Genomic DNA, 12,735 nt, shown 5'->3' on the forward strand with positions numbered 1-12,735 from the left:
CGGTTGCCGGTTGAATTTTTCCCCCAGAAAAGGGGCGTGGTGATGAGCGCCTCCTGTGGATGAGGAAACAGCTCGTAAAACCAAAGTGAGTTGCGCCAGTAGTAGAAGAGTTACGGTGCAACCGGTGTCCCAACTCCGAGGTTCAAGGCTCCGCTTCTAAAGATAAGATAAAAGCCGGACCGCAGCAGCTCTGGTTAACTATAAGTAACTTTTATTATTTCTTGTACATTTTCAAAACTTTATAAAGTATTACAAACAAAACAGAATAAATTAAGTGGTTCAAACATAAATGCTTACATTCCACTCCAAACCCTCACGTCATTTATATAGCATGAAAAATAAGTAAATCATATAGTTTTATAGCAAAACAGAATTTCAGATAGCTCTAGATATTATGGCCAATTAGGAACATTGTCGCATTTCAAAATTGACTTTTTATAATTGTACAGAGCAAGTCATTTTTTATGAAAAGCAAAATTAAGACAATCCATCTTCCATATTGACAGTACTGTTTCCTGTGCACTTAATACAACATTCCACTACAGAGCAAACATAATTATACACATGCATAGTCTAAAACACAGAGATAAATCAACACATCTGTTTGACCAAGGGCAAAAATATTAACAGCCAAATCAGCTACCATATTTAAACCAATGTCACAAAAGCAAATCGTTCAATAAATAAAAGTGTGAATGCTCGTGTGTAAGTCAGTAGGATGCACTGCAGACTTACTTTACGGTCATGTTACTGGTTTCTGTCAAAGTTCTGACTTCAAATAGAAAAATAGATTGAAGAAAACAAACAAACAGATATGATCATTCACAAGCTGACTAACTAGTATTGATTGAAGTTTGATTTGGGTCTAAAATATGAGCTAATTCTGGTCACACTCTGCATCTGATAAGACAGTGAGACAAGTGTAACAGTTCTATTTCATATCGCAGCATTGTTAAAATGTCCCCTAATATGTAGTAAGAATGAGCAAAACCACATTCATATGTAACAGCAAACCTGCAGACAGTATTAATGCAGACATTAAGACAGGCTGAATTCATTCAAAGACAGTATTAATGTGGGGAAAAAAAAAATCTCCCACATCAACAGAAAAACTAAATTGAAGCCTGAACAGCTTCAATTGTGACAAGACCAAACACATTTAGAGATGTCTGGTAGTTTTTATTTTTAAATTAACCGATTAAAATTGAATTTCTGATACCATTCGGGATATTTGAGAGTGGAAACAAATCTGATAAAACCAAATTATTAGGACACCGTTAAAAAACATTTAAAATCCTTGAATTTAGTTTGAGCAACGCGTGCTCTGTGAGCGACATTATACAGCCGAATAGTAAACCTCTTATGACTTCCTGACGCGGAAAAAAGAACTGTGATTCTTAGTTTCTGAATTACTTCAAATATATCTTTAGCATTTACACACAATAATTCCGACTTTGACCACCATGTACGCTGTTACTGACATATAAATGTAGTGAAGTAGTCTTCAGCACAGGAACTGACCGTCACTTTCCAAAAAAAATAAGAGGATAGGAGCCGGATGGTTTTTATCTTTTCAAATTAAGCTTGTGTCCCAACACCTACGAAGCACAGTAGGTTTTCATTCTTTCATTGCGAGCATCACCTCCGCATGTCAGGAAATAGAAAGTATTCTAGCTGCACGAAAACTGTCTGCAAAGAAATCTTAATGCAATTAAAAAAAAAAAAAGATATTCATCTAAAGTCTGAGAATCAGAAGTTAGACGTGTGGCTGATGCAGCGGCTGTTTTTAACTATATCAGTCAGTCGCTTGAGTCATTTCCCTCAACCCGATGGTTTTTGACCGCAGCAGTGAAAACGGTTCGTACACAGCTCAAGGTTGCGTTCATCGCCGAGCTGTTCTAATGTTTTCCACTGCTTTATGTAACGGATGGTGTCACATTTGGTTTAGATGTTTGGTAAAGTCACACGAATCTGAAGTCCATCTGTCATAATGTGGAACAATCAGAGGAAAATGAGCCATTATCATTTTTAAATGCATCTACAAGATATTAAAACAAAAATACAAGTTGTTAAGTGTTTAGGAATGCTTTTGATTTTTGTCCATTTGGGAATACATTTCTGTGCCGTCTCTCGCATTAAATCCAGAACACTATACGAGTGTGTTGAGTAAAGGCTCTGATTTTAAATGTGAGGGGTAGTGAGCGAGTGTGCACAGACAGCCCGCAGACTGGGACTGGTGGGTTATGAGGCACTAAGATTTGTGAAATATGTCACTAACGACAGAGCAATGGATGTATAACGAAGCCGAGGACATCATACTTGAAAACAACAAAATTAAGGTTAAAAAAAAAAAAAGACTAATGAGATACGTTTAGAATTTTCTGGTCCACAAACGAATGAAAACATGCATGATCCGTTCTTCACGTGATTTCCCTCTTTTCTGTCTATTCAGACAAACATTCGCAGCTTCCAACAGTCCACATCCGAATCGTCTCCGAGTGAGGACGTGGATCCAACCGTCCAATGACTTGGTTTCTTTATTACATTGCTTATGTTGAAAACCAGGTTTCAAATATTTTAAGGCATTCTCATCTTCATCATCTTGATTGTCTTTGGTCATGGACGAACCGCCACAGCTTTTGTTGCAGGAATTTCTAAACTAAGCTCTATGTTATATGTACACTGAAGGTAAAAAGTCTGAGGAACAAAGACCACACCATTGATCCCGCTGCTTCCACTGCTGCTGGAGGAAAGGCTTCCTTTATGTGTTGATGCTGGTTGACGGGTGTTTCATTGAGAAAAAAAGGGAAATTCTTTTTGTGGCTTTCAGATGTATAATGGCCGAGGCTTGGTTCTCTTTTTGGCCGCAGTCCTGAGCAACGTTCATGGAAAAACAACTTCACAGGGACTGTAGAGGAACATTTTTCATATAAAGGCTGATGAGTATGAATTCAAGGAGCCAACTGGATGTCACCCAGGAAAGAAAGCATCTAACTTCAGGCCAGTGAGCAGTCAGTCAGAACAGCCGAGGACATCCAATAATAGCAATAAGGTCGTCTTTTTTTCCCCCTGAGTCACTGGGACATGAGTTTTGTGGTAATGGCGGCTTTGGGAAACCCAAACGAGGGGAGGAGGGGGAGACGAGGAGGATCTTAGAAGTTCTGTTGTCGTCTCTTCTTGGCATCCATTGCGTCCAGGATGGGCTGCCTTTTGGCAGTGTAGCGCTGCCTGAGCTCCTCGATCTCCCGCTCCATCATGGGGTCTAAGGCAGTCAAGCGCAACTGCAGCTCCTCAAAGTCCAGGTTCTTGAGCTGGGTGGCAACACATAAGTAGAAACACGGACAAACAACAGACGGAAAGAGATGACTCACATGTAGTGTCTTGTTATGGTTAATGAAAAGAACTGCTTCCCTTTTGATATTTTTTGGTTTTACACTGGCCACTGATGTGTATTCAAGTTAAGTGAAGAACTTCCACTCACAAAGTCAAAGTCTCCGTCCTGAGGCACCTTCCAGTTGTCGGGGAAGACGTTCTTGGACTGGATGTGGTAGCCGGGCTGCTCATGTGGCTGGTTGCGGTTGTAGTTCTCCTGCTGCTGCGCTGCCTTGTTTGAGTCCTGCTTGTCAAAGTAATCCATGAAGGATGGACGTATTGGCTGCTGGGGGGTGGCATGCCCTGAGGAGGGGGAGGAGAAGAGCCTCTATGTTTCTTCAGAGAAACAGTCATACATACGTTTGATAATTTAATTTCTGCATCGTTAGTTTTCTCTCTCTGCTCACCGTTTACTTCAGCCGGTCGAGGCAGAAGGCCTTCCACCTCCAAGTGAACCAAGTCTGGTTCTCTGGGAGGTTAAACCTGAAGTTTTCCAACCTACGATCACTCCTGTGGCAACTATTGAATTGCTGTGTTTCTCTGTATAACATAGTACGGTCTCCACCGTGCAATATTAAGTTCCCTGACATGACTTATATTAGGATTTGGCACAGCATAAATAAAATTGAAAGAAATAAAAATATGAGAAATGGAAGTGTTCAGTGTTTGTGGTCATGATTCGTAGCCACATTGCTACATAAGTGATTTACAATCATAGTATTCCATCAGGACCAGGAGTTGCTCAACCTATCTGTCCACTGAACTGGTTGTAGATTATCACTACGAGAGTCTTACGTCAGTTTCAAAATAGATTCTCTGAATGTAATGAAGTATCAATGTGACTACTTTTAAATTCCGACTAACACCGTGCTCACTTCTCATTGATCCCTGGTCTTCCTCCTCGTCTTCATCATCACTGTTGATGACCATCGTGCCAAGGTCCGACTCGAGCATGGTGCTGCCGTGCTCGATCATGGTCTGCGCCCCGTCGCTCATGGTGCTGGTGGCCCGCATGGTCCCGGCCCCCTCTGAGCCCGACTTCACCATCGTGTGGGAGTCCACCTCCGTCTCCTCCTCCTGGACGACAACAGACAGTTAGGCGTGAAGCGCAACATCAGGCAGTCTGGTGGATTGTTTACTGTGAACCTGTCAGCATACGTACGGAGTTGTCGTCCTCCTCTTCCAGCTCTCTCTGCTGCTCCTGCTGCCTCTTGGCTTTCATCTCCATGGCTTCAGTTATCAGGTCTCTCAGGATGGTAACTGGCTTGGCCTGGCTGATGAATGGGTGCTGGATATTCACAAGAGTAAAAAAAAAACACAAAAAAACCTGTGTTTGCGTGCTGAAAACAGATTTATTTATTTTGTTAACATGTTTCAATACGAGCATGTGCACCCAGGGCTGTATGTCGCCCACTCTGATGTCCGTATCTATATGTGCGTATGTGGCGGTGTGCACGTCTTCCTCGTTCCTCATCACCTGTAGCAGCTGCGTGGCCGTTGCTCTCTGCTCTGGGTTCTTGATCAAACACTTCTTGACAAAGTCTGTGAATTCATCCGACCAAAGCTCCGGCTTTCTGAATGTTGGAGGAGGGTTGGTGGGGATCATGAAGATAGCCTGTGGGAAAACAGAGAGTCGGAGAGGGTTACCACAGCAACTGCGTTCAAGCACCCACCGCATCAAAAAACATGTTTACACTCACTCTCATAGGGTGGATGTCAGCGTAGGGAGGTTTGCCCTCTGCCATCTCTATGGATGTGATGCCCAGGGACCAGATGTCGGCCACGCAGTTGTAGCCGATCTCCTGGATCACCTCCGGGGCCATCCAGAACGGAGTGCCGATCACAGTGTTTCTCTTTGCCATGGTGTCCTTCAGAGGGAAAACAACGACATTAAGAACAACGGTTTAAATCTCTTCATATGGATTCACAAAATCAATGAAATATTACACGCTTCCAATAAAAGTTTGGTGCTCCAACTGTAAAAAAAATAAAATCTTCACTTCCATTATCACCCGATCATTTTTTTTAATGGTAGAATCAAACTGTTGTATGAATTTCAAAAAAACGAATAATTTAATAGTAATAGCCCAAATCAGTTGCCTTTAGTCCCATTAATCTCCTGCTCTTCATTGTTGCTAACGTCTGTTATAATTTTACCGTTAGTTGTCCAGCGACTCCAAAGTCGGCCAGTTTGGCGTGTCCCTCTGTGTTCAGAAGGATATTTCCAGCCTTGATGTCCCGGTGGATCTTCCTCATGAAGTGCAGGTATTCCAGACCCTTCAGTGTTGACTTCAGGATGGTGGCAATCTCATCTTCAGTCAGCTGAGGTGGGACAGAAACAAAACACAGACATGTTGCAATGACGACATGTAACACAGGAGGAGGTATTAATTATGTACTTTTTAGTCATAAGTGGTGTTAAAGGTCAAAGACACGGTCGACCTGGACATTTTTCCTTCTAAAGCACGCCTGATTTATTAAACTAGATGTATGTAAGTAAGAACCTCGTCAACAATTTATTCTTTAAGCTTTTTCTTTTCTCTGCAGTTAAACACGAAACTGCGTCAGACCCACTTAAGTACATAATATTGAAATGTCTCTCCTGTAACCACATGCTGTAGAAGTTCCAGCATTATTTCAGGTTATGCAACAGTTCATTTACAGTACGTGTGCAGGTCACGTGTATTTTCAGAATTATAGATGTAAATAGATGCAATTTTGTGTTCTTGTGCCAGAAGAACAGAAATATAATTTTGTTGTTGTTTGCAACAGTGGATCGTACCGTAATGTAATTTTATTGGGCAATAATGCATATACAATACACATTTAATTTGTAATTAACCATGTAAAAACTTGTATACCTATTAGGTTTTATAAGCCTTAAAAAACAGTGTCTTGTTAATGTCAACATGTTGGTCAACAAATAAATACTAAAAACTAATTTTTGAACCACTAACATTTTAGCACAACCACCCACACTCAGTTGAAACTGTGTAAACACCCACCGTCTTGTTCCGCAGTCTGATGATGTCAGAGACAGAGCCGGCTCCGCAGTACTCCATGACAATCCACAGGTCTGTGTTTTTGAAGTAGCTCCCATAGTACTTTACCACGTAAGGGCTGGGAGGAAACACAAAAAACAAAACAGGGTGGTTAGAAAAAGAGAAGAAAAGTTTTGTTTTGAACAAAAAGAGCAGAAGTGAGAAAACAACTAGCAGATCAAGACATCAGAAAGAAGAACAGGCTGCAAGAGCATATTGCTACACTTTTCTGTAAAGTCTAGTAACTAATTGACAGTAATATGGGGACAATACTGATGTCATAATCTAAACTATATTGCAGATTTGACTAAAAGGTGCACAGCCATCCCACCTGTCACACTGCTGCATTATGGAAATCTCCTTGATGATTTCCTGCAAGTCCGACTCCACAGGAACCTGCTTGATGGCCACCACCTGGCCTGACTCTTTATGAATGGCTTTAAACACGCTGCCATAGGACCTAAACACACACACACACACACACAAAGTTAACTATGTCGAGATGAATTTCATAACTGACAGCGTTAACAAAGTGATGCATCATAAAACAGTCTGCTGTAGAGCTGGAAGTTAGTTATAATGGAAAAAAATTAAAAAAAATTCTTACCCTTCACCGAGTTTTTCGAGAACATCAAACACTTCCTCCGGCTGTTTGGTCAAACTGTCTTCACTCAGCTTTTTCAGCTTACTGTAAAAATAAATCACTGGTAATCTCAGTATCTAATGGTAAAAACAAACCAGAACACTGGACAACAGGAGCGTCTGCAATCAACAGTACTGTAGTTTCTACCACCGAGCACAAAGTTACATCAACAGACAAATTAACATCTAAGAAACTAGTTCTTCTGACACAGAATTTTAGGGCATCACAAACAGACAAAACTATATTTCTGATAATTGAAAGTGCAGTTAAAAAAAAAAAAAAAAATAAGGATAAAGAAATGAATTAAAATGTTGAAATTAGACAGATGTTGTAGTTATGTTCTTCAGTTGACTATTATCATATTTATGCTGCTATTTGTGTGAGTGTTCATTCATTTTATGTGGAAGTTTGTCAAGGCGTCTTGCCAAAGATTTTTTTTTTTTTTTTAATTTTTTTTTTTACCATGAACTAGTTTCATTGTTTCTGTTTCAGTTTTGGATCTTTAATGGAATCTGTGTGACTCTCCTTTTAATAAATATGAAGAGATGTATCACAAGTCCTGTCACGATGTGGACTCATTTCTTGTAAGGTGAATGTGGTGGACATGAATCCAGCCGTAATCCTGACAAACTAAAATGACGCTTTTAACACTTGAACCTGGAGGAAAAAAAAAATAGTCACTAACAGCGTTAAATCAAAAGAATAATCAACATGTTATAATCTCATAATTTTAATGTAAACACCTTGCCCCTCTCCGGATTAAGACGCACCCCAGTAAAAATTAAAACTCTTGTGGTGTTTCTTTAGATAGACAACCAGTCAACACGTGGGTCACCGCAGCTCCGAGACCAAGTAAGTGAAGGGAAACTGGTGTTAATCTTTCATGAAGGTGACATATTGGGTCATTTCACATGCGATTCATTAGTTAGTATTTCATGTCTAAATATAGACCCTCAGAGACGAGAAACTGGCCAGTTACTCGACGACGAACCGGGTCAAACAGCCATTAAAGAGTGTAACACTGGGTTTGTGGTTCAACAATGAGATATAAAAGCTTTCACATATATATATATATATATATATATATGTATATATATATATTTGAGAGAAGCTAACTAAGTTAGCTCAGTACCAGCTAGCTGGGCGACAGCCTACGTTAGCGTTTTTCTGCTCGCTAATAATAATTAAAAAAAAAAAAGCTTTCAGGATGTTTTTTTTTTTAAAGCAGTCAGAAGTGCACAAACCTTTTGGGCGCAGATGGCTCCATGATGTACGACCTCAAAAAAAAAATTAAAAACTCAACAGACTAATGGTAAGTTGTGGTAGTTTTGGGACCGACGGTCAAGACGTGAACATCGTCGTTGTTGTCAAAAACTAGTGGAGGGCCAGCTGAGTCGGTTCACGGTCTATTCGGGGTTACAGCTTTATCGCAGCGCCCCCTGTCGGAACGGAGTGCAAAAATAAAAACCACCACTCGGAGACCGTGAAACCCAGGGTGCAAACTACCCCTGAAAACATTGTAAAATTCAAGAGGGGGAGGGGGGGGAAGTTTATCAAGTATTGGCAATATCCTAATTTTTTTTTCCATACCTTTCTATTTTACATTATTAGACGTATATGGCAAAAAATCCGACGGGGAATCATCGGACCAATCAGAAGCCACGTTACTGTGAGGTGGACGGCGCGTTGCACGCATGCGCAAACCGAAAACCGTGCGGAATATGAAAAGAGGGGTAAACAGCTCGAAGTTAGCTTATTAAAACGGTGAGATGGCTTATTTGTTTGTTTAATTTTCTGTTTGTGCTTTTCATATTTACTATATTCACACTGTGTTTTGAGATTCCTTGAGGGCCTTTATTGTCCACTACACCTACTGGTTGTGTACTTTTAGTCTAATCCTGTCGGCAGCACATGCTGTTTGTGTTAGCGTGCTGTAACCACACAGATGTGGTGATGTTGACACGTTTCTCTGTTTTATAGGACAAAACATGGACACGCCGAAAGATGTGCAACCGCCAAAGCAGCAGCCTATGATCTACATATGCGGAGGTATATTGCTGCTGTGTGTTTAAAGTAGAGCTACTACAGTCGTAATAATAATAATAATAATATGAATAATAATAATAAACGTTATTTGTATTGCACTTTTCTAAACTCAAGATACAAAGTGCTTCACATAAAATAAGCCATTAAAACCAAACAACAAGTGAACTCTAACAAGCCTTAACAATACAACACAATGATCATATAAAACAACCATAAGAAAAAAAAAAGTAAAACAGGGTTTAAAAGAAATAAGAGTTGATCACTGAAATCAACTAAAATCAGCAAAAGCTCTCCGATGCTTTAAGAAGAGATTTAAAAGATGTCACTGACTCTGCAGACCTTATTTCCTCAGGCAGCTCATTCCATAACTTTGGGCTCTGACTGAAAATGCTTTGTCAATAATGTTAAATACGACCGGACCTGCTTTAATGCAACCTTAGCATCAACCAGCAGTCTTACTACAACTGGATCTGTGTTAGTGTTTGTCTTACATTATTATTCAGAGTAACTCACGATTGTTTTAGTCGAACTGATCCATTAGCAGCAATGTTAGTTAACAAACAACATTTTAACGTTGTAGTTGGAGCTGTTTTTTTTTATTTATTTTTTTTTTACTATTGGTTGATTTGATTTATTGTTCAATAAGGCATCATATTTTCAATGGTCATTATAGATTTTTAATATCCAAATCGATACAGTGAATAGTAGACTAAAAAATACCATGTCTTCCTCACTTTCCACCAAAATGTTACTACTTTATTTAAACCACAGTAATGACAACTGTTTAGTTAAGAGCATTAAATTAGTCACTTTTACGGGGTTTTTTGTTTTTCAATAAATAAACAAATCTTATTAACTTTGATCAGTTAAGTCCTTTATCAACAACAAAGGTAAAACATTCTTCTAAATTACATGACAAGAAAACATATTTGATTGTTGAGATGCTGGTTGAACAAAACAAGCCACTCAACAAGCATAATTCATTGTGTTCTGACATTAATCATTAAGAAACAATTAGTGGGTTTAATCTCATAACCATTCAGACATTTCAAAATATCTGTCGTGTTATTTCCAACATTGCCCAACTCCCTCTCTGATTTAAAAATACTCTTCAGTAAAATAAAGTTTATTCTTGTGTCACACATGCAGCTCTTCTCAGACCGTATTTGCTTGACAACACAGTTTCCGTCTTTACTTGCAGAGTGTCACACTGAAAATGAAATTAAGGCCCGTGATCCCATCAGATGCAGAGAGTGTGGTTACAGGATCATGTACAAGAAGAGGACGAAGAGATGTATCCTTTTTGTCTGTGTGTGTGTGATGTGTGAGAGTTATGGAGGGTATTTTCAAAAGAAGTGCTACATTTTAGTTGAATTTGGAAAGTGATCATTAGTTTTTCTTTGCCCCATAAGGTAATGAAAACATAAAAGTTCTAACAACTACTAGTTGATATTAGTTTATGTTCAACACTTGTCTTCATGTTGAGGACGGGTCAAATGTTATGTGATGACTTTGAAACACAAGTCTCATGTATAAATTGGGTTCCACAGTGTCTGTACTTTTCCTTGACTCTTCCATTTCAGTGGTTGTTTTTGATGCCCGATGAAGAAGCAGTTTTGATTTCTGTTTTTGTTTGCTATTTTTGTAGTGTATGACCATGTAAATAAACAGACCATGAGTCCCGGCTTCAGATTTCAGAATCATTCATTTTTATGTCAACATAAACATTGCAGAGTTTTTGTTACTTAATCGTGATGCATTAAGAATTTGGTCTTATTTCCATTGACCTTCACTGTTACCATATTTTTTTCTTGTTCATTATTATCTCTAAATAGTAACATCTAGATTACTACTAGTTATATCTTGTACATTATCCTATACTCATTTTTGTCACTTTCACTTTCAAACCTTTTTGGCCTTTGACCCCTTAAAACAAAGTTTCTATCTTTTATCTATCTGGCAATTTTCAAGGAAAAACACAAAATTAGAATTTTCAAAATAATAATTCAAAGTGTTTTTCCTGCTTTCCACACCATTTAATAATTTATGGATTCCTTAGGGTTGACCTCTGACTTGTGTTATCGAACCTGTGGGTTTCACTGATCTGGTCCAGTCACAAAAATACAAGTTTAATAATGTTGTTGTACATCAAGAGTTCAGATAGTTATATAAGATATGCTGAATTGTCCCTGAGGTGAAGAAATCTCCATATGTGGATGAACAGACACATAGGCAGTACACAGATATTTCCCTCATACATAAGCACAACTATTTCTAAATATAAAACACACCTGCGGTCAGCAAAGTAGAAAATAGTCGAAGCATATTTTACTCCAGCTATTTGTTGGCTGAGAGCAGTTGCCAGGCAGCGAGTAAACAGTGTCTTTATTTGCAGATGTTACACAAACGGAGTACAACATGTTAACAAAACTATTTTCACTGTCGACATTGTGTCTTGTCGCAGCAGGAAATGGCTGATTTTCTTGATCAAAAATTGATGAGCTGTTTCCAGGCTGCTGGTACGCCCGCGTACCTGATCACTTGCACCGCTACTGGAACAGATCCATCGTTAATGGGATTGGTATCACCTGTGCTTTCATACATCTACAAGTCAAAATATCAGCTCAGCGAGTGATGGAAAGATTCTTTTGTTCTTTGTTGTTTTTTTTCTCATTTTTATGTACATGTTATGTTTGTAAAAACAGGAGGGATATGATGGAAAGAAAAGATGTGTCTCTTCCTCTTGTTTGCATTGTGGCTCCGGAAAGTCTTGTCAAACAGGCTCCGATAAGTCTCTTTGGGTTTCTCTCTTGTTTGCAAGTGATTCTTTTTGTTTTACTTTCCTCATCTAATTGACGACTCCCCCCCGTGTCCTTATCTTGTGATCTACAAACCGACTCAGTATGACCATACGAAAGCAGATACAAAGGGAATGGGGGTGATTGTCAACTGTTTGTTGTACGGAGGAGTGACGGGGGGGGCCTTTTGCTGGACACCTCTCTTTGAGGGTGCACGTATGTGCTCCTTCTTGCAAGAATAAATGTCCGATGTATTTGATTTTGAACCAAGCCTCTGAGTAATTTGTTTCTAACAGTGAGCCTTGATTTACAGATGCTGGCCGGTGGATTGTGTTCGTTTTGGACAGGGTCAGGTTAGCAGCTAAGAGGCTCCTGGCCTACACCTTACAAACACAAGGTGTTAAAGTACAGCCTCAAACTTATCTTCTAATTTTTTTTTAAATTGATAGTTGTTTAAAATGTCATTTGACTGCATTTAAGGATTTTTTTTAAATTATTTTTATTACCGATTAATTATTTTATATTTTGGCAGTCTTCACATTTATGAAATGTTATTTTTATCTGATTATTTTACGATTAATTCACAACACCAGGACCTAAAGCAACTCAATCATATTTGTTTATATTCACATTTCTGTCAGTATCATTGTGTGTTTTGCCCCCCCCCCCCCCCAGTCGAGCTACCAGAGCTTTGGGCTTTAAAGTCTTAAATCGTCTCTCCCGTCAGCGGTGTCCTAATGCAGCACTGCATGGCACGGGCCCTTCCCCCCATCAGTGACATCACGCGTGACGCATCACACCGGAGGCGTGTCCACGCAGAAATCCCCAGCCGGGC

General features: G+C 39.3%; 2 protein-coding genes across 2 annotated transcripts; one reads left to right on the forward strand and one right to left on the reverse strand.

Moving 5' to 3' along the window:
- Nucleotides 1-189: 189 nt before the first annotated feature.
- stk3 (serine/threonine kinase 3 (STE20 homolog, yeast)) lies at nucleotides 190-8,425 on the reverse strand. The gene is made up of 11 exons (XM_069176166.1): nucleotides 8,301-8,425; nucleotides 7,021-7,101; nucleotides 6,745-6,873; nucleotides 6,378-6,492; nucleotides 5,530-5,694; nucleotides 5,073-5,240; nucleotides 4,850-4,987; nucleotides 4,535-4,660; nucleotides 4,248-4,449; nucleotides 3,482-3,675; nucleotides 190-3,311 (listed from the first exon to the last, which is right to left on the reverse strand). The coding sequence occupies exons 1-11, from the start codon at nucleotides 8,321-8,323 to the stop codon at nucleotides 3,153-3,155; spliced, it is 1,500 nt and encodes a 499-aa protein (XP_069032267.1). The 5' UTR covers nucleotides 8,324-8,425; the 3' UTR covers nucleotides 190-3,152.
- Nucleotides 8,426-8,736: 311 nt separating this feature from the next.
- Nucleotides 8,737-10,787, forward strand: polr2k (RNA polymerase II, I and III subunit K). The gene is made up of 4 exons (XM_069176167.1): nucleotides 8,737-8,820; nucleotides 9,037-9,105; nucleotides 10,304-10,396; nucleotides 10,686-10,787. The coding sequence occupies exons 2-4, from the start codon at nucleotides 9,045-9,047 to the stop codon at nucleotides 10,706-10,708; spliced, it is 177 nt and encodes a 58-aa protein (XP_069032268.1). The 5' UTR covers nucleotides 8,737-8,820; nucleotides 9,037-9,044; the 3' UTR covers nucleotides 10,709-10,787.
- Nucleotides 10,788-12,735: the final 1,948 nt, after the last annotated feature.

Source organism: Embiotoca jacksoni, unplaced genomic scaffold, assembly GCF_022577435.1.
Source record: "Embiotoca jacksoni isolate LCO1_2020_lvr unplaced genomic scaffold, fEmbJac1.0.p SCAF_7, whole genome shotgun sequence".
Lineage (NCBI taxonomy): Eukaryota > Metazoa > Chordata > Actinopteri > Embiotocidae > Embiotoca > Embiotoca jacksoni.

What these genes read in the sequence shown, in the direction of transcription:
- polr2k (XM_069176167.1), top strand. Translation starts at nt 9,045, where the DNA reads ATGGACACGCCGAAAGATGTGCAACCGCCAAAGCAGCAGCCTATGATC. An exon ending in TATGATCTACATATGCGGAG is followed by an intron (nt 9,106 to 10,303) that starts GTATATTGCTGC and finishes CTTTACTTGCAG; the next exon opens with AGTGTCACACTGAAAATGAA. An exon ending in CAAGAAGAGGACGAAGAGAT is followed by an intron (nt 10,397 to 10,685) that starts GTATCCTTTTTG and finishes CTTCCATTTCAG; the next exon opens with TGGTTGTTTTTGATGCCCGA.
- stk3 (XM_069176166.1), bottom strand. Translation starts at nt 8,323, where the DNA reads ATGGAGCCATCTGCGCCCAAAAG. An exon ending in AAGAGGAGGACGACAACTCC is followed by an intron (nt 4,450 to 4,534) that starts GTACGTATGCTG and finishes GTTGTCGTCCAG; the next exon opens with GAGGAGGAGACGGAGGTGGA. An exon ending in AGACCAGGGATCAATGAGAA is followed by an intron (nt 3,676 to 4,247) that starts GTGAGCACGGTG and finishes CCCCCTCCTCAG; the next exon opens with GGCATGCCACCCCCCAGCAG.